The 20,722-nt window shown below is 45.6% G+C and overlaps 1 protein-coding gene across 1 annotated transcript in view; it reads right to left on the reverse strand.

Annotated features, from left to right (window-relative positions):
- The window catches only part of SLC22A3 (solute carrier family 22 member 3), a 76,155-nt gene that overhangs the window by 16,807 nt on the left and 38,626 nt on the right, over positions 1-20,722 (reverse strand). Inside the window, exons 2-5 of the mRNA XM_037126087.2 lie at positions 19,998-20,101; positions 16,831-16,985; positions 15,141-15,309; positions 13,964-14,081 (exon numbers count right to left, since the gene is read on the reverse strand). Of these exons, the coding sequence (XP_036981982.2) occupies positions 13,964-14,081; positions 15,141-15,309; positions 16,831-16,985; positions 19,998-20,101 (546 nt within the window). The remainder of the gene's footprint in view (positions 1-13,963; positions 14,082-15,140; positions 15,310-16,830; positions 16,986-19,997; positions 20,102-20,722) is intronic.

The raw sequence follows: 20,722 nt of genomic DNA on the forward strand, positions 1-20,722 counted from the left end.
GCCCCCCCCACCCCATAGTATATCTTTTTTGCTGTTGACTCATCATCTTTCTCCCTTTTTCTCTCTTAACAGAACCCACACTGCACACACACACACAATTCATGGGTTCATCTTCTCGGGGAAGCTATTTCCAGTTGTAGGGAAGCCTTATTATCTAAGGCTCAGTCCATCCTCTCTGCAGTGACTGGACATGTGACCCATTCTGGAGCAGCAAGGAGTGGATATATGACCCAATTTGAACCAATGAGGAAAGAGCTTTCGGGAAGGTCTTGCATTGCCCTTACATCAGAGATTCCCAAAGGAATCTTCTCTCTCTTTGCTCAGGGAATTAATGAGGCAACGGTGGGCTCGAACCCACCTCCACAGCCATCCTACACCTGGGAGAGAAGCAGCATGAAGGTGAGCCACCCGGTCAGCAGAATCCAGAGGGAGAAAACCACGCTGGAGATTGTTAAGACCTGACTCTGGCTAACTTGGGGCCCTTCTGTAACTTGAGAATTCCAGAGACATGAGCCAGGAAATGTGCTCATGGTCAAGGCCCAATTGAGTTGCTGTTCTGTCACTTTTTGCCAAATGCAGAATGATCTGGAGAATTCAGTCCAGAACAATGCTTTTTCTTTACTAACTCAATATTTTTGAGGCAAAATAATTTTGTATTGGATAAAATAATTGCTTCTGCACTCTAGTTCATCAGTAAAAAATATTTGGTATTACTCTTAATTTCAAACTTTGAAGATTGTACATCCAGCTGTCACATGACCACCACCCTGCAGCAGCACAGGAGGAATGCGGGAAGTGTACCCTGCACCGATGGAACACGCAGCGCTGATAACAAGGGGAGGTCGCCAGGACTGCGAAACCGGCCCTGCCTTCCCAGTGAATGAAAGGATTAATAGTACTTCCAAGCAAGTCAGCATGTTGCCAACTCGAGAACAAATCCAGCTGGTCTTTGATTTACTAGCATGTTCTCCACAGTGACGCAGGTACTGTGAAAGATGACCCACTTTAGGGGTGTCCAAAGGCCCAGAGAGGCTAACAGCTGTGTCTTGGACGGCCTCCGCCTGGTAATGTTTTGGCCGCGCCGTGATGCCTGCTGCTGGCGACCTTTCACAACTTCCACCTCCATGATCGGAAACTCAGCTGGAAATTCTGCTGATTCTGTCACCCAAGGGTGGGCGCATTTTGCCTAGTCTGAGTCCGATACAAAAGAACAGAAATGCTATATCAAGTTATTAAATGTCCTTTTAAATTCACTTTATTGAGATACATATAAATTGCATCCAATAGAATTCAGCGATTTTAAGCGAACACGCGAATGAGTTTGATGAATGTGCAGAGTTACGTAACCACTGGCAGCATCGTGATCTGGAACATTCCACGACCCTAAAAAGCTGCCTCTCGTCTCTTCCCAGTCAGTCCTCCCCCCAGACCCTAAGCCCCTGGCCACCCCCCACCTTCTTTCTATCATGACAGTGTAGCTCTTCTAGAATTCCGTATAAATGGACCATACAGACTGCTGCCTTTAGACTCGGGCACGGCATTGCATTCCGTCATACATCTGTGTCACCTGAGTGCTGCGTGCCCACCCGAACTTGGAGCAAAAGGAAATAGAAAACGCTTTTGGAGACACTTGTCGGTTTGGAGGCCTGTGACTGGCAATGCTACTTTCAGAAAAAGGCTCTGCCCAGGGTTCGGTGGCATGGCTCGCTCCTTTTTGTTGGCCTTGGCCCCCATGTGCTCTCCCTGTCTCTTCCTGGTCTTACCTCTGCCAAGACCTTGTTTTATGTCAACAGTGATGTTCCCTATGTTAAATGGAGTACTTTATTCATCTTTCCTTGATTAATCCAACTCTGTTTACAATGCTTCCTGGTGTTTTTCTGAAACAGTTCTTCAAGTTGACATTTTAATTTAAATTGCCAAGAAAGAGAAAGACATTATAAATAGCTCTCTGTTATAAATACGGTGTTCGGAGCACCCCTGATGGGGACGGGTTTCTGGTAAGAAAAGACACCCTGCCGAGGTCAGGCCAGAGACGCCATATTTCGCTCAGAACATTTTCTTGTTTTTTTAATTTTTTTATTGAGTTTATGGGGGTGGCATTAATTAATAAAATTATATAGGTTTCAGGCGTACGATTCTATGATACATCACCCATACATTGTACTGTGTGTTCACCACCCCAAGTCAAGTCTCCCTCCATCACCATTCATCTCCCCTTTTCCCTCCCCCGCCCCACTGTCCCTCTGGCAATCACCAGACGGTGTTGTGACTTTGCTCACTCCCCTCACCTTTTCCGCCCGGCCCCCAGCCCCCTGCCCCTGTCGCCGTGAGTCTGCTCCTTACCTCTAGAGCCTTAGCACCCTCACCGGTGGCGGCAGTAGTAACGCTCACTTCAGCCGAAATTTGGAGATTCAGTCAAATGACCCTTCCATAAGGGAGGAGTGTGACTGATCGGTGGGGTCTGCCACGGGTGGGAGGGACAGTTCAGGGGTCTGCACGCTGGCCCTGCAGCCTCCCCTGGTCACGCCCAGTGCGTGGGCTTTTCATCCTCTGGCATTTCCCGGGGAGAGGTGCAGACCCCGATGGGAGAGGCGCTTTCTTTGTCCTCCGTCATCTCACCTGGAGGTCCACTCATTGCGGTGTCTTCACCAGATCCCTACAGACTCTGCCCTCTACAGGTTTTCTGCTAAGAAGTCTGCATAAATAAAATATTAATTGAGTATTTGGGGCTCACTGATTTGGAGGACCAGCAGCCCCCTTAGAGTTAGACTACCCCGGGTCTTTCACACCAGCGTGGAGGGCCAGAAGATGACAACAGGGCCAGAATGGCCCAGGGACTGCTGTGGGGGACCCAGGTCCCCCAGACCACCTCCTCCTGGGGGACCCACTGGTCAGACAAGAGTAAGCGATGGTAGGCCCAGGAGTCAGCACCTGACACCATCGAGCTGCCTCTCATCCAGAAAAGAGAATTCGCCGAATTACCCACAGTACTTTGGGAAGGTTCACACACCTCCTCATACTTTAAAATAAGAGTAGATAAAATGGTTACCATATAAAAGCTTGTCTGAAAAAGAACTAGCCGTATCAAAATGATCATCAGTATTTGAGGCCCATCGAAGTAGTTAAAAATAAGTCCTGTGGTTGTCCAATGAAAACAAAGTGAGTCACTCACATGTGTTAGTTTAAATTTTCTGGAAGCCACATTTTTTTTTAAAGGTTAAAAAAATAGGCAAAAATTGGCTTTGGCTGGTGTGGCTCAATGGATTGAGTGCCAGCTTGCGAACCAAAGGGTTGCCAGTTCTATTCCCAATCAGGGCATACACCTGGGTTGTGGGCCAGGTTTTCACTAGGGGGTGCACGAGAGGCAACCACACACTGATACTTCTCTTTCTCCCTTCTTCCCCCCTCTCTAAAAAATACATAAATAAAATTGTTTAAAAAACAGGCAAAATTAATTTTACTATATTCCATGTAATCCAACCTATCCACAATATTACCATGTCAACGTGTGACCCATATGAAATCATCACTGTGACAGTTTTTGTGCTTTGGGTGACAAGGCACCACTAAAGTGCTGGAGCAGCTGATACTCACAGCCCAGCTCAGCTCCCACGGCTGCACCTCAGGGCTCCAGGGACGCCTGCGGCTCCCGTATTGGACTGAGCGGGTGGGCTGACCTTGGGCCCCGCCAGCTCTTGTTAGGATGAAGCCTCCCCGGCACCGTGGGTGGGCCGCCCAGAAGAGCGAAAGGGCCTCTCTCTGGAGGTCCCAGGAGGGCCCCAAGGGCAGCCGCAGTCTCAGCAAAGGTTAATGGGCTGCAGCTGTGGGTCAGGTGTTGCAACATTTGTTTCTTAAAAACAAATCTGAGCGGGTTTTTTAGGGGATGGGTCGTGGGAGAGGTGTTAAAACAGACGAAAGAAAGAAGAAAGCACACCCTGAGTTCTAAAACTCTCACCTGAAGACTCAGAACTCGGCGGGGAGACGGAAACCTGATGTGAGTGGACCGAATTAGACATGCCCTTGAACTCCCCGACAGTGCTGACCAGTGTCAGTGCTCATTAGCCGAATGGGGAAGTTCTGAGTATCGAACCCAAGAGAACGTCCCTGTAACTACAGTGACATGCTCAGACATGCAGAATGTTTAGTTCTGTGAGTGGCTGCATGTGTGTAAGTCACCAGTTACACAGGATCGTCTTAAAGAATGAGAACAGGCTAGAGCAGGTGAATTAAGGTGAAAAATCTGGTATATCACAAATACAAATCAGAACCACATACAGCTATATCCCCTGCTTTTCGAAAGTTCGCACTTTCGGCCACTTTGCACTTAGGAGGGACCTGCATCTGTACCTGCTGCTGCTGACCTAAGCAAACCGGAAGCAGATTTTCACTGTCAGGAAAAAAGGGGAAAAGAGAAAGTAGCACTCGGTGTGTGTTTCGCAGGAGCCCCACGGAGGCAGCGTGCGCCCCGCAGAGACAGACCCGGCCAGGCTCCTTGCCCGGAAGCCCACTCCGCACCAGGGTCAGGCCCCAGAGCGAGAGCTGTGTCTGTGAGCGGCTGGCTTCATCTCCATTTGTTCTGTGCATCTGTTAGCAAGATGTGTCGGGAGGCGATCCCTTCTTTGCTTCACACCATTTCGCCTTCCGAAAAGCTGTCACAGAGCTGCCCAGTGTTTGGACACAGGCAGAAACCTGTGCTCCCATCCAGCAAAATCCTTATCACCGTCTCTTTTGAGTCTTCTGACTGTTCCCGAAGGATTTTAATAAGAACACAGTCTTTGACATAACAGTGATAGGCCATTACGATGTGGCCTTCCTCTGCACTGGTCGGGGGTCGTTCCCCACGTTTTGCTACCTTGTCTTCCCAGGCATTCAGGGGCCCGCAGGACCGACACGGTGCGGGAGCAACACGGTGCCTTCGTCCAGTTATGTTCCCCGGCAGGGGCTTTCTGCCTGGGCCCCGGAGCCCTGGCAGCCCTCTCCGGCCAGCCAGGCACACCCCCCAAGTGCCCAGGGCCATGGAGACGGGGAGTCCAGGACAGTACTCTCACAGAGCCCTCAGGTGGGGCCAGCTGCCGCCTGCACTCCTGCTGGTCTTCTCAGGAAACAGGGTCCCTCCCCTCTCTCCCTTTACACCGGGGTCTCCCCCGGCACGGCCCCCCGCCATGCCTCATCGGCTGTGTCCACAGGCGTCTCTCTCTCCGGGGTGCTCTGTCTGAACCCCTGTGCAGAGCTGGCCCCTGCCTGCTGGCCGTGCATGGAGAGGCCCGGCTGGCCTTGGCATGCCCTCCGTCTCTAGGACGTTCCGAGCTTTGTCCCCAGGGGCACAGTCTTCTTCCTGCTCCACGTCCTCCCGGTAGTGCAGCCTCTGACTGGGAGATGGGTCTTATTTTTCCATAGGAACTTTAAATTGTGTACGTTTCGATCAAAGCATTATTTATTTTTTCACCAGGCATAAACACAAAACTTCCGGGCAATCATAATTTGAACTGAAAAGCATTTTTCTTCCGAAGTCAGTGTTTCAGAAAGTGAAACTTGTATTCCTAATAACTTTGTTTTTCTTTAAAAGAGATTTGCCATGGTACTTACTGGCACGTTTCCCAACTATTTTTGGTTCTCCACCTCCTGCCCCACCCATTACAGGGCCGAGACAGGATTGCACTTCTCACTTCTTGTCCCCTGGCGATTGGATGGGGGCCCCCTCCCCAAATCTGCCAGGAATTTGTGAGCATTTAATTGCTGTAGCAAGACCCTCGGGGCACTTGCTGGTCTACAGTGGCCCAGGTAGCGGCAGCGAAGACAGCCTGGTGTAAAGCGAGGAGACTATGACATAAAGGGGTCCCTGTCCCCAACCTGTGTGGCACAGACAAGAGTTAGTCCTTTGTCGTTTCAAGCCACCAAGACTTTGGTACCATGTGTTACACACACACACACACACACACACACACACACACACACACACACACACACACACCCTAGCATATCCTGAGTGATAAAAACTCTGTAGATCCCCCAAGTTTATTTAAAAACCCTCTAGTCTACACCTTTCTCTTGGCAGAAATTTATTACGTTAAGTACTAAGGTTCTCTTTTGAAGAAATTAAGCTAAGACTGATTTAAATTTGGGAAAATTACCATTTTAATGATTTTATCTGTTTCTTAGAATTAATAAATCCTTTAGCTAAGATGACCCTAGTAAAACTAAATTTCTACAGCATTTTAAATGAATAGGCACTAATCAGCTGATCGCAGAAACAAACCATAAAGAGCAAGACTGCACAGAGAGAGCTGGGCTAGAAACGCCTTCAGGCCAAAGCCTGGAGCTCAGGCCGTGCACCGGGCCCAGGGAATGAAAAAGTTAACCAGCCAGAGTTCAGCCCCCAAGTGGGATCTGATGAAGGCATGGGTGGGCCTAAAAAGCGTGATCGCCTTTCACATTTACGAGGTTTGCTTATGCACATCACCTCCATTGGAGAGGTACGGAGGGCAGGCATTTTCTCAGAGAGCAATTCTCCGTTTCTTAAAGAACCACTTGATTCTCTTCGGGGAACATTCCTATCCCTTCTGCCTTTGCATCACTGATGCTCAGGCTTGGACTGGGGCTCTCGTTTATTTCAAAGAAGAACAGTTAGAGCCCGAAGTCCATAATCAGGAAGGGTGCTTTAGAGGTAGGGTAGTACTGGGGGTGCTTACTAACAAAAGCGTGTTCAACTTTTAGGGCCGAGAGTGTGAAGACAGCTGTGGGTGGGTGTGGATGAATCTGAGCTCTGAGAGGCGCCTTCTCCAGACCTGCAGCCACCTGGAGCTGCCTGAGTCTGCTGGGTTTCCTTAAAAACAGTCAACAGGATTTAGGTTGTAACCAATTTAGAAACAGTCACTTGGTAACTAATGAATCTGCTTATTAGATGGTGCCCAGAAAATCGGCTCAGTATCAAGACATATAAAGTTCCAAAAATGTGTGTAAGTATAGTACTATTAAATGAATTCTCAGTTCCAAAGGTCCATCTTAAGTTTGGTGCATGAAATGTGCTAACATTTTTATGCATTCGGGACTATGCTAAATGACGGCAAACATGGCAGCACGCACGTTGCAGTGCGCATTCTTCTGCGCCGTTTGCAGGCTTCGATGGCAGAATCGACACCATTCTCTGTGTGGCATCCGAGCAGGAAGACTGGCCCCATAAGGGAAAGTGCTGCTCGGGTTTCCAGTGACTTCCTTCCCAGCATCCTGCAGCATTTTCTAGACCGGCACCTTTCCCACTCTCAACTCGGCTACTGTGCTGGAGCCCCATGGGGCACTCCCGGGCCCTCAGTTACTTTCTCTGGATCTTTTGAAATAAATTCCATGCACACAGTTCTCCAGTCCCAAGTCCGGGATAATAATTGCACACAGCAGTCCTCAGAGACCATATAGAGTATCATGGGACTAGAATACCACCCAGCCCTCGTGGGCTGCACGGAAGCCTGGACCACAATGTGGTTCCTCTTTTGGAAGAATGAAAACTACGTTTATCAAAATCCCCCTTGGAAGGGAAATGTCAGAAACAGACATTCTCAAAGCTGGAAAGTCCCCCTCTGCGACAATACCGGTGTTTTTGCGACAGTTATACTAAGACACAGACTAGCTGGCCACCAGTGAGAGTTGGAAATCTCTCTGGTAGCCAAGGTAATCTCCAACTTAGCTTGGCACTGTCTAGTGAGCTTTTAATCTTTTCCATTTTGGAAATATATCCAAGAGTGGGATCATTTAGGTTGATGACAATCCCTCTGGGATGAGAAAGCTCAAATGTTAGTGCTGATGTCACCTACACGCGTCGCCATGGGAACTGCCCATGAGCACAAGTATAGGTATAACATCGGGAACAAATGTTCCTCTGCTTATGACTGTTGGACTAACGATTTTTCCACTTTATGATGGTGAGAATGGGATACCCACAAAATTATGAGACAGTCAACACTTTACTGTTAAATAGGTTTTGTGTTAAATGATTTTGCCCAACTGCTGACCAATGGGAAGTGTTCTGAGCTTTCTAAGGTAGGCTAAGCTAAGCCGTGATGTTCAGTAGGTTAGGTGTAAAGAATGCATTTTTGACTTGTGATATTTTCCACTTACGATGGGTTTATGGAGGCAGACATAACCCTATTGTAGGTTGGGCGGTATCTGTACTTACTTTTTAATAAGTTGTACATGAACTACGAACAATGAGCTCTATAGGAGTGTCATGAAAATAAAGAAACTTCAATCAACCTTATCGGTTTTTTAGGAGAACAGAGCATACCAACCATCACTAAGAAATACAGGCATATTCAGTTCTGTAGTACTAGAGGCTCTTTGTTAGCTAGAGCTGTAACCTACAATTTCCACGAACATATTCCATACAAAGAGAAGACGTGGGGGAATGCAGGGGAGAGGAAGGGACCTTTAGAATTAGAGCCTTTAAAACCTTTTTAAAAAACGAAGACAAAACTGCTGCTACAGTGACTCCCAGTTAGTGCTGTACTGCAGTTGTGCGAGCCAGGTAAGCGACGAGGGCTGTTTGGCCAACGTATTGGTTGACTACTGATAAATAATGCTGCATACCACTCATTAGCTTTGCTGGCATAAAGTAATAAACACTCCTTTAGCTCGCATGTCTAGGTTGCCACAGCAGCTCGGCTCCGAATGCCTCTGTCCCCTCTGGGGCCAGCAGGGGGACCTGAGAATCTTCTCAAGAGGACAGATGAAGGGCAGAGGTCAAACCAAACACACAAGCACATTTCAAGACTACTGCATCACATCTAATAATCTACCACTGGCCAAAGCAACTGACATGACCAAGCTCAAGGTCAAAGGACAAGACATACACTCCATCCACCATGAGAACAAACCCAGTTACGTCGCCATGCTCGACGTCCGAGGAGCCAGAAAACATCGTTACCCAATGGAAATGAGGGGGATGTGAATATTTCAAACAATAACCTAAGCCACCACAACGCAGTGTCATCCAGACAACCAAAACTCTGTCGAATCTCTGAAGCCTCCTCTGGCAACAGAACCAGGGTTAGGTGTCCAAGTGACTCCTCCTTCCGTGTCAGGTAGCTACCTAGTGTTTCACATGCCGCCCATCCTTTGATCCTTTCCAGGTTTTCTGCATAACTTCCCACGTGCTCAGCCTACTTGCCTTGTTTGCACTGGTTTCTGATTTGGGGCTTTTTCCTTCTGGTGAATCTCACTCACACCACTGGTGTGTGCAGATACCCTGGTGCTCTGATCACCTGCATCTCTCCCTGCTGGCTAACTCTTCAACGCCATCACAGGCCAGCCGGGAACTTCGGCAAATGAAAGCAGCCAGACAGAGAGCCGGAGGTTATTCACCCACGAGATGAGTAGCACCCATGGGAAATGTAACTGATATTATTTACAGGACAACCAACTCTCAGAATAATCTATTTGGTTGAGTGTTGGATCAGATCCACTGTACATATTTTCTTCTGCTAAAATTGAAAACAAATGAAGATCAGCTTTGAAAACTCCCTGAACAGACAAATCCAGTTTAATCCTACAAACAATGCTTTATTTAGCTTATTTTGTAAGGCCAACTTGACCTATGCCATTTCTTGCTTACACCTCTGGAAATTATAAGCACAGCTTGAGCTGTTCCTGAGGGCTGATATGCCATCACCACTGACCAATTCCCCATCATTTCAGAAAATTCAATATTATACCTAGTCAATGCGAAGAACACACAGCCATTGACAAGAGCAGTAGTTATTTGAGCCACCAAATTGAGTCACCTTCTCTTGATGTAAGATGCTTTATACCAATATAGCCCTGAGCCTCATTTCCTGTTTCCAGTTTGCAAGTCTTTCTGTTGTGTGCACCAGAAACTTTTACTAATTGCTACTTGTGATTAGTTAGTGATTACTAATTACTAATTATTAATTACTAAAGTGATTCATCAACCTCACTTTGGCTTTTCTGAACATTTGACATTTCCTACACCTTCCTTCCCTTTACTAGAGCCCCGGTGGATTGGTAATCCCAGATGGTAGTGAATTTAGGGCATCTTCTGGAGTATGGAGCATCTTTGGGTCACTTTAAACTAGGCTCTTCGGCTCCCCTACAGTAGACCAGGACCTCTGGTGCCAGCAATGTGACAGGTTGGGGTGGGGAGGTCACTGAGGCTCTTGTGACAAGAGAGGAACACAGAGCTACCAGCCTTCTGAGACTGCTTTGCATCCAAGCAGATTCTAATTCATCCCCACCTTCCCTATAATCCATGATGTACACCCTTAGCCCAAGATAGAAACTGGAGAGGTCTTGAAGGATGAGGTGATTTTATAGGGTGATAACTTCTTCCAAAGTGAGGATGTATTGGGAAGACATTCTGTGAAAAGTGAGAGCACAGGGTCACCCGCCTTAGGGACACCCGCCTTAGGGCCTCAGGGTCCCTAAGATTATATCCAGAGAGCGGGGACACCAGCCAAGGCAATGAAAGGACTCGGTGAAGGTTTGAAGTGACCACGTAAACATAAGGTTTCAAGGTGAGCCTAACATGGACCTGGGCAGTAGTTATTTGAGTCACCAAAACAGAAGTAATCAATATCATTTCACAAAGCGATAGCAGAATCCTGCTTCGATGTTGGAGCTGGCGCTTGCATACAGGGTCTGTGCCGCTGGCCTGGTTTCTGAGTCCCACAAGGTGGCATTCTGCCCACCACTGTGCTCTGTGGGAACATTAGGGTCTCTGACGTAGAAAACTATAGTTTGGCCTATAATTCAGCTATTAGTAAGGTGTTCTGAGCTGAAATGGTAATTCCTCCTCTTTTTGAGGACAGTACTTTGCTTTCTGGCTTGTTGTACAATGAAAAAGGGCTGGGGATGGATGGGTTTAGTTAGAAGACATATGTTTAAAAAGCTCAGTCTGCCCTTTGAGAAGTGGGTGGTTCCAAAGGTGAGACTAAAACTTACAAGATGAGCATGAAAAATCTCGCCATGTGGAACAGCAAGGAAGCATTCGGAAGGTCCTAGGGGTGTGGCAGAGAGACCAGGGAGCCAACAGGGGTGAGCCTCAGCTGCCAGAGACAGCAGAGTGAGCATCGATAAGTATGACAAACACTGCAGCAGATCGAAATCTATGCTGTATATTCAAATCTAGGAATTCATACTGAGGCTTCAAGCCCACAACACACGACACGCTGATCCCTTTTGGGAGGATGGTGGAAGCTAGCTCATTCTGAAAAGAAAAAATTATGCTTTCATCCTGCTCTTTCTATTGGAACTGCATGTCAGAGTCACCGAGCAGCTGATGGGAGAAGTTAGTCTTGATATAAGTATCCAGTGAGTAACAAATGAAGAAATCCGGTTAAAATGAGATACTGCCATTTTTCACCATCTGATGAATTAATAAATGCGGGCAATGATTATCAGTGGCAGCTAACATCACAAGAAGGGACAACAGGCAGACACTAAGTGTCTCTTCATGGGAATGTATGCAGTCACTAAGATGGGGTCTTGCCAAAAATATCCAACCAGAAGCCGATTAAAGCACTAGAGTTAACCCCCACTTTCTGGCAAGAGACACGTCATAGGATCCTCAGAGAGCCAAGCAATGAGATTTAGACTGCAGAAAACTTTACGGTAATAAAGCCCCCAAAGAGTATTCCTCACCCCAAAGTTGCAAGAAAAAAAGTACAGGAACCTATAAAGACCAAAGAGGCTTATCAACCAATCCCAATATAAAAAGCCATTTGTCCTAATGCAAACACACAAGGGATAAACACCCTAAGACAGTCGGGAAGCAGTGAATTGGAAACACTGACTTGGTATTCCCTGTGAAGAAATTATGGTCATTTAAAAATGGTGATATTGAGATTATTTCTATATTTCATCTTTTATCTCCACAGCCATCCCAATGTGCTCTTATGACACTGGCCATCAGTCCTAACAGATGGGTCAAATGTGTGATCATTTGTATTCAACTGAATACTCTTCAGTGTTTGTTTAGCAGGAGACTGAGACGGAGCACACACTGTCCCAGAGACAGTAACTGCCTGTGGGTTTCTGTTCTGTAGGTACGATCAGAACTGGGCGAGGTGAGAGGTGGGCTGCCGAGGACAAGACCCGCGGTGGAGTATAGAAGACTAAGACTGGGCCTGAGTTGGTCATTGCTGGCTCTGGGTGACGTGCATAAAGAGATTCATTAAAACTTTTTCTCTTTTTGAATATTTTTGTAATTTTCCGTCATAAGCTTAGTTAAATGAATGAAGCGAAAACTCACTGGAATAACAAGAGCAGACACACTAAACACCAGACCTGGCTTCCCTAACAAAATGTCAACGGTGACCGCTGGAATGCCAGAGTGAATTCCTGAGGGAGGCTGGAGTCTGTCTTCAAACAGGGATTATCTGTCAGCCTCGAGTGGGAAGGTGCTGGAAGCCACTGCATTGGAAGCTCATGATCTCTGACAAGCACCACCATGTGGGGCATTGACCTCCCTTCCTGTGGGAGTGACCTCCGAGGTGCTCATGAACTTGAAGTAGGTCAGTAGGTCCGCAGCAGTGGCTTTGAATTAGACACTTATAGGATGTGCCACAGCAGCTGCTCTGGGAACCACCCTCTGGTCTCTTACTCTTAGCAGCTCATGAGAACCTGGGACACACCCAGTTGACGTGCATTTTATCTCATAAGCCAGCAGCACACTACTGTTTTTCAAATGTTCTTAAAACCTTTGATTTGATTCTTACACATGCTTAGCTCTGGGATGACATGTGGAATGACTTCAGGATGCTCCTGAATGAATAGAGAAAACATTCACTTGACTCATAAAACTGAGTACAAATGCTCATACAGTGGACCCAGCTATAAAGGCCAATAGCTAATGGGATGAGAGAGAACCTGGGAAGCAGTGGAATCTTTTCCCCAAACAGAAAGGACACAGCTCAGCCCAAAGAGCAGGCTCCACTAGTCTTAGTGGTTAGAGTAGACCATGCTTTACCTGTACCATATGCTTTATGATCTGTAAACCTCAAGGTCCATCATTAATCTACTTCCAACAGGGACAAGAGTGGCCACTGCTTGCAGCTGAACACAAGATAAGAGTAAGAAGACAGCAGAAATCCAAACATGGCTGACCATGTTCTGGGGGGCCAGATAGGTACCACTAAAACCAACAAAACCTTGATGCTTATTAGAATGCTTCTACCAAAACAAACTGAATGCTATGAAGAAAATGATATTAGCACCCCAATATTCTTAACGGTATATATAAAAGATTCACAGTCTCCCAAAGTTCTTCTCTAATGCACCTTCTGTAATAAGCCTTCCATTACTCTGTGTTCACTTCAGTCTTTGCAGCTACGCAAGGCCATCTATTTTCACATGCTATTCTCTCATTATTCAGGGCTTGCTCCAAATATACTGGGGTGTGTATGTCTTCAGCTGCTTATCAAATCTTCCAAAGGACGAATAATGAGCTTTTAATACCCCCAATTTCTCTTGCAGCAGTGATACAGGGGCACCTAAAAGACTTTGCTGGGGGAAGGAAAGAAAGAAAGAAGGAAGGAAGGGAGAAATGGAGGGGGGGGAAGCAGGGAGGAGGAAGGTAGGACGGCCAGCAGCTGTACAGTAAGTCCCAAGGCTGAAATATTACATTCTTGTTCAAGTTCTAGTTCAAATGCACAGCACTTCTTATACTAAATTCAAAGACAAATCTTTAGACTAAATTGAATGTCAAGAAAAGACTTATAGATTGTTCTATTACAATGAGTGATTAAACACAATGGGGCCTATAGTCAGTAAAGTATAAGAATTCAAGTAACTTGGTGCCACCATTAAGCTATGGACTAAATGGCCAATGAACCTCAACTATAATGCTATTACAATTTCACCAACAAAAAATAACTTAGTCCAATGTCTGATAACATGTGCATAAGTGATCGACTCACCTGCCATAACAACCCTTGTTACTAGTGATAAACAAAATTACCTCTGAGTAATTGGGTGAGAGATATTTCCCATTGCACTTGGCAATGTTCCTCAGAATTTTCAGCGCTTTATCGCCTTTCTTCCGAGTAATCAGCCAGCGGGGAGATTCGGGAACCACCCTGGAAAGATGCAAGCACTTCTGAGTCATGAGTAGGAATGTCAAAATCTAGACTTTTATGGTTCGAGTGTCTCTAACAAAATGGATCTCCCAATTAGATAAAAGTGTAGGAGAATCTTTGAGTTTAGAATGGGCTCTCAGAAATACAGATCATGTTTGCAAGTTGATTATGGAAGGAAAAAATGCTCACTTGGTAATTGGATCATTGCTCATAATAAAAATAATGAAATATCACATTGCTCTTGCAGCAGGCTGTCCCAGGATGCAGTGTCCTTGATGACACATGTGCAAAGAACTGGGGTTCAGCGAGCATTCAGGACAAAGCTAGGAACCCAAATCACATAAACTGATTTGACCACGTACTTGGAACAGACTGACAGCTGTCAGAGGGGCGGGGACAGGGGAGGAGACTGGATGGAAGAAGGTGAAGAGATCAGGCAGAGAACAGAGATGCAAAACCCACGCACACAGACAACACTGTGGTGAGGGCCTGGGTGGGGGGCGGGGCTGGTGGAGGTGGGCAAAGCGGGGGACATCTGTAATAGTGTCAACAATAAAAACAATTAAATTAGAGGAATGATTAAAATATGTTCATGACATTAAGAGTCACATGCATACACCTGTAACTTTTTTATTACTTTTCTCATATCCTTAACATTTTCTTATTCCTCAGAGCATTTCTGAGCAATATTAATTTGCTTAATAAAATATACAGAGAAGTAAATCAATTTTGCTTCATTTCTTTGGCACTGAAATACTGTCAGATACAGTTTTTTGCCTTGTAATTTTCATAAAGATATTACAAAATAAAACATAATTAACACTCTATTTAAAATTTTGTGTTTTGGTATTTCATTCATTTTAATAGCCATTAGTCAAATAATCAATGAATAATCTCTATCAAATTTTCAAATTCTCTAGAAATTCCCAAAGCCCACGGACATTCTGGAGATGTTAGGAAAGCTCCTTAATTGTTTTCCTGTTCATGTTGGTTTGGAAGCATAGATTCTACACTTCCGTGGAATAAGATTAAGTTCAATAATGATGCAAACCACATTACCAGTAATAAAGGAGGAAGAGAAAGTTGGGCAGCGTTATGGCCAGCTGGAGCCCCTGCCAATTGGGGATAAAGTAGGCAATTCCAGGGAGAATTATGATTCCAAGGGTGAAAAACATCTGAATCACGATTCCCACAATCCTCCTTTGCTTTGAGCCAACGATTTCCGTCACTGAAGGAAAACAAACACAGAAGTCAGAGAACCTCAGGGTCAGCTCCAAACTAAACAAGCAGAGGCACTGCACCTGTGTTATCCATCTGTGCTGCTAGAATCCTACAGAACTCTCCAAGACCCCCGGCTCCTTCACAGGCTGACACGGTGGAGCTGTGCCTCCCAGACAACTTGGGAAGGTGCTCTAAGCCCTTCCCCACGGGTCAAGGGCAAGCATTAGTGCTCCCCGTACACACAGCCCAGTATTCTTCTGGGCATGCGAAGAATGCAGGTGTTGCTTTTAAGGAAGCTTCAGTGACGACCATTTTGGAAGGTCATGGTAATTAGAACATAACTCTAATACACTTGCTAGATTTTATCACTGATCTCTAAAGAGATGCACATTATAGTCCCTCTGGGAGATTCAGTATGAACATTAGACTCTGTAAATAATTTTTCATTATTACAAGATCATTTCTATCAAATGATAATTCTCTCTACAGGGTTGGGCTTTTCAAGTGTGTGACATTTCTTGAAAAATCACACAAGGAGCATCATTCTTGCATCCTCCCGCCTTCCTCCCCCCCTCCCCCGCCCCTTACTAATCGGTTTCTATCTGCCACCTATTCTGATCATCCTGGGATATGCTCTTTTTCCTGCCCTAAGATCAAACTTCTAAAATTTACTATATTTGGGTCTCCTTAAAAATGCTTCATATTTCAAAGTTATCTCTTCTGCGCCAGGCAGAGACAGTCAATCCTTCTAATGCTCTCCCTCCCTTCCTGTCCATAAGAAGACTTTCAAACAGTCTCTAAAGTGGGAGGCTTGGGGAGGAATCGCCTAACATCACAGAAGGGAACAGACGCCCAAAGATCTGGGGTAATAATCAAAGAGGAATATTCAAATTCCCCTGATCACAAATCCACCGTGATTTTTAGAGTAGTGGTGCCCCGCCTTGACACCACGGGAAATCGAGCCAAACATCGCAGCCAGGACTTCCCAGTAATATGAGCAAAGAGCAAGGGGAAGGTTTTCTGCCTTTCACACCCAGAAGGTCACACTTTCTAGTTACGGAAGACAGCAAAGGTTCCCAAATGAACTTCTCACTTTCCGCTCACATCTCCGGCATGGTGAAAAGTTCTCCGCTGACACAGAAGGAATAGAACACGGGAGTGTTGTCTTAAACTGTGTCACAGAAATACACAGAACGGTCTTTAAAAATGTTTCAAGGGACTATTGAAGTTTAATAAAAATTAATCCCTAAAAAAGAAAAGCAAAAAAAAATCATGGGATAACAGTATGGTAGTCCTAGAAAGTGGCCACCCCACTATTTTGCGATATGCCATATTTGGTCCCCAAAGTAAGGTGGCCTTTCAACTCCTATAGAGTCAGAATCTTGCCCCTGCACCCTGCTATTTGCAGAAATAATTACTGTTGCCACACGAAGCCTCACCAAACCTGCACGAGGAAGGCTGACTAGCCCGCACTTCTTAATCCATCTAACCATGGTCCTCAAGTAGACAAGGTGTGGCAATATCTTACCAATCACGTAGCAAGTGATCCATGTCCCCTTTCCGAACACGCCTTGCAAGAAGCGGAAGACCACGAAGACAGGGAAGTTTGGTGCAAATGCTACCACCACGCCGGTGACACCAACACCAAAACAGGATATTAAGTAAGTGACTATTCGGCCGTACCTTCGTGAGAAAGAGAAAGGAAGGGTCAACTTAAACATTATCTCCAACGCCATCAAAAAGACTACCAGTCTGAGTGTTGTTAAAAGAGGCTGAAGGACAGATATGGGGGTAAATTTCTGAACTTCACCACGACTCAAGTTTCATGTGTTTGCTTCTGTTGTTCTTTTCATATATGTGAGGAGGTCTGTCCGGAAAAAGTGCAGCCATTGTTAATAGAATGAAAATGGTTTGCATGACATCAATGTAACCTGGGAGCCAAGGAGAGCAGACTGGAATGCACATGCGTGAACAATGACGACTTCACTGTACTAGTCAGTGGGGACAGTACACACTGTTGAGTGAGTTTGTGTACTGTGTGGCTGTCACATTCAAAATGACTGAGGGAGTAGAGCAACGATTCTGCAACCAATTTTGCATTAAGCTGGAACACCCCTCCCCAGAAACTATGTGGATGATTCAGAAGGCCGCAGCTGTGGGCAACGTCATCTCTGCAATGCACCCACTCATACATCACGTCTCATGCAGCTTTTTGGAGAAACATGAAATCACCCAGGTGACTCAGGCCCCCTACGGCCCAGATTTGGTGCCCTGTGACTTCTGGCTTTTCCCAAAACTAAAATCATCTTTGAAAGGGAAGAGATTTCAGACCATCATTGAGATTCAGGAAAATATGACGGGACAGCTGATGGGGACTGAGAGAAATGTGAGGTCCCAAGGTGCCTGCTTTCAGGGGACTGAGGTGTCACTGTTCTGTGGACAATGTTTTTCATATCTTGTATCTTCTTCAAGAAACATCTCTATCTTTCGCATTGCATGGCTGAATACTTTCTGGACAGACCCATCTACCTGGACCTCTTTTCCATAGAAGGTTTGGGCTGTAGTCTCATTTTCTAGAGTACACACACACACACACACACACACACACACACACACAGATACAGGGTCCAGCATAAACAATGCCTCTTTTTATTACAAAATTATAGGCATGTCACTCTGTAACATAACAATATCACCCTCAAGCACAACACACGATATTTAGGTGAAATGGTCAAATTAAAACTACAAATCATGATACCCGTATCATTACCCCACCCACCTCACTGAAGCAGGCATCACTTCTGCCGTACCCTTTGTGTGTGTGTGTGTGTGTGTGTGTGTGTGCCCCTCTATGTGTGTATAAGTGTGTATTTTTTACCTTTCCACAGTGAGGCTGTGGTCAGAGGGCCAGAGGAGATGCTAACAAGAAAGTTCTGTATAAAGTTCAGGCCAATAGGAGTTTCCCCTAAATTTTGTATTTCATTTTCCCCATTCACTGAATAAAACTAAAGACTTTAGAAAACGGGAACAAGGTATCCTGTGTGAAAAACCTGAGAATCCAATGTTAAATGGTTCTGCAGGGTTGTGCCAAAGTATGGACTGGAGGAAGTTTATCATCAGTGACTTTTAAGGGACTTGATGTGATAACATTTCCCCCTGGAAATGTCCACCAAATTCACACACACATCATCTTGCTTCGGTCAGCAAAGCGGAGATGGAAGTAGGCCCAGTTTTTAAATTCACTCCCTACCCTTCCCACAGATACATGGCCTGTTAAGCTGTTTGTTTTCCTTTCTGTCAGAGACATAAAGAAGAGAAGAAGCTGACAGATGGCTGGCCCTGAGGGGGCAGAATCACTCGGGGGTCTGTCCTCCCCCAAGGACAAGGCCACATCCAAGGATACGCGCCGTCTCCCCCTGGAGCACAGTTAGGAACACTGTACCTCCTTCCATCCAGTCACTTTGCTTTGAAGACATGTTTACGGATTGTGCAAGAGAAACACGCCGCAGAAGCAAAACCTACTGTTTAAATTAAGCAGAGTAAAAACAAAATTAAAGAAATATGTGCTAAAAATACATAACTCAATTCCAAATTGTAGCCAGCCAAGAGAGAAGATGCTATGTTGGGGAGATTTAAAAAAAAATAGAAGAGGAAGAATAGGCAGGGCCAGCAGTAGAAGCAGTAGAAAAACATAAAATACAGGAAAAGCGCATCAGACACAAAGGGTTAAGGAGAAAGTCACATGCAGACGAGGATTATGGGGACAGCAAGAGAAACCTCAGAGATGGACGAAGGGTCGGAGGAGGAAACCAAGGGCTCCGCACACGTTGACGTCCTGGTTTGGTCAAATTCAGGTCGCCAACCAGCTGCAGGATGCGGGCATGTTGTTGCCTCACACTCGCTCATTCATTGCTGCGGGCTGGTGTCTAGGACGTACCCTTAGCACTCCTGGCTGCAAACAGGGTCGAAAGGACCCACCCAGGCTGGGCTAGAGGGACCGGAGGAATATTAAGCCAGGGGTGGTCAAGGGCCAGAGCTTCCTCTCCCTGTCCTGACGAGTACAGAGGGAATTATTCAATGACTACAAGTATTTTCGTAGCTAGAATTGGGGTGAAGGAACAACTAAACAAGAACATGTCAGCTAGCACCAATAATGTCTGAAACGGGAATAGCGGAATGGGAAGCATGACCTTGAATCTGTGCAAGCACTGTGTATGCCATTAACTGGTATATTTGTGAATGTTACATAAACTCTTTTAATGATTTTTGGAAAACTTTTCTCTGCAGTTTTAAATCTGTAGAATAAAATACATGGTTTGTTATTTTTTCAATTAAATGGACCAAATGTGGAAGGGGCTGACCTATGGCCAAATGAGTCAAACCACAACCAGTGAGGGACTGAAATGCAGGATGAACCCACAGAGTCCAGCCCGCTGTCTGTCCGCCCCTGGGGGAGCCATTGCGGGCAGGTCTGGGCTTCCGCGCAGACGCCTTCAGACCCGCCTGCCCAGTTCAAGGATAAAGGAGACAGACACAGTTTAAGATGAAAAACATTAGTCCAGTCAAACCAGTGTGAATGTCATGAGCAGAGGAATTAGCATTGCTTTCTGCACCTAGTAAGTCTGTTTTTCTAATAGTTAACATACGACGTTTCATCTCCACGCATGCACATTGTGTTGTCATAGCAATGCCCACCTGTCTGCTGCGTAGCCTAAGGTGAATGCTCCGGCCAGGAAGCCCAGGTTCAGGATGGCTTGTGTGAGGTCCAGCATCCAAGCGTTGACGCACACGAGGTCAAACTGGAAGACAAAGAGGAGCAGGGAGGACATGTGGCCAGGCTTACACTCAAGGCACGTGACTTTATCTTGTGTGTAGGTCAGTGATCCTCACAGGGTTTTGCTTGTATCCTCCTCACATAAAATTTAAAAATCAATCACATGCATTTTCACATTGATTTATAAAAATTTTCCCTGTCACTTTCGGTAATGGTCAAGGGTGTAATTTCTACTATGCTGTAAATACTGACATTGTCAAATAATGTCGCTATGTCATTCTTTCAACTGTCTCCAAATAGAGTCCGAGCACCTCGGCCATTTGACATCTACCACCACTCGCCGAAAACAAGATCCTCAAATCTCTAAAATTTGGCATCAGTTCTTCTCCTCTTTCAATTCTTACTTCCTTTCTCGCATCCTTTAAACCTCACATTTTATGTGTCACTGTGTACTGTGTTCATAATGGTAAAGTAAATAAACATTATTATGGTTTATGCCTTTGTATATAATAAATTATGTATATAAATTAACATTTAATTTAAAAGTTTTACTATTTAAAAATCTAGTCTCAGAGCTACTACCTTTTGCAACAACATGGATGGAACTGGAAAGCATTATGCCGAGTGAAATAGGCCAGGTGCTGAA

This window comes from Artibeus jamaicensis, unplaced genomic scaffold (genome assembly GCF_021234435.1).
Source record: "Artibeus jamaicensis isolate MK-2021 breed Jamaican fruit bat unplaced genomic scaffold, CSHL_Jam_final contig_497, whole genome shotgun sequence".
In the NCBI taxonomy this organism is placed as follows: domain Eukaryota; kingdom Metazoa; phylum Chordata; class Mammalia; order Chiroptera; family Phyllostomidae; genus Artibeus; species Artibeus jamaicensis.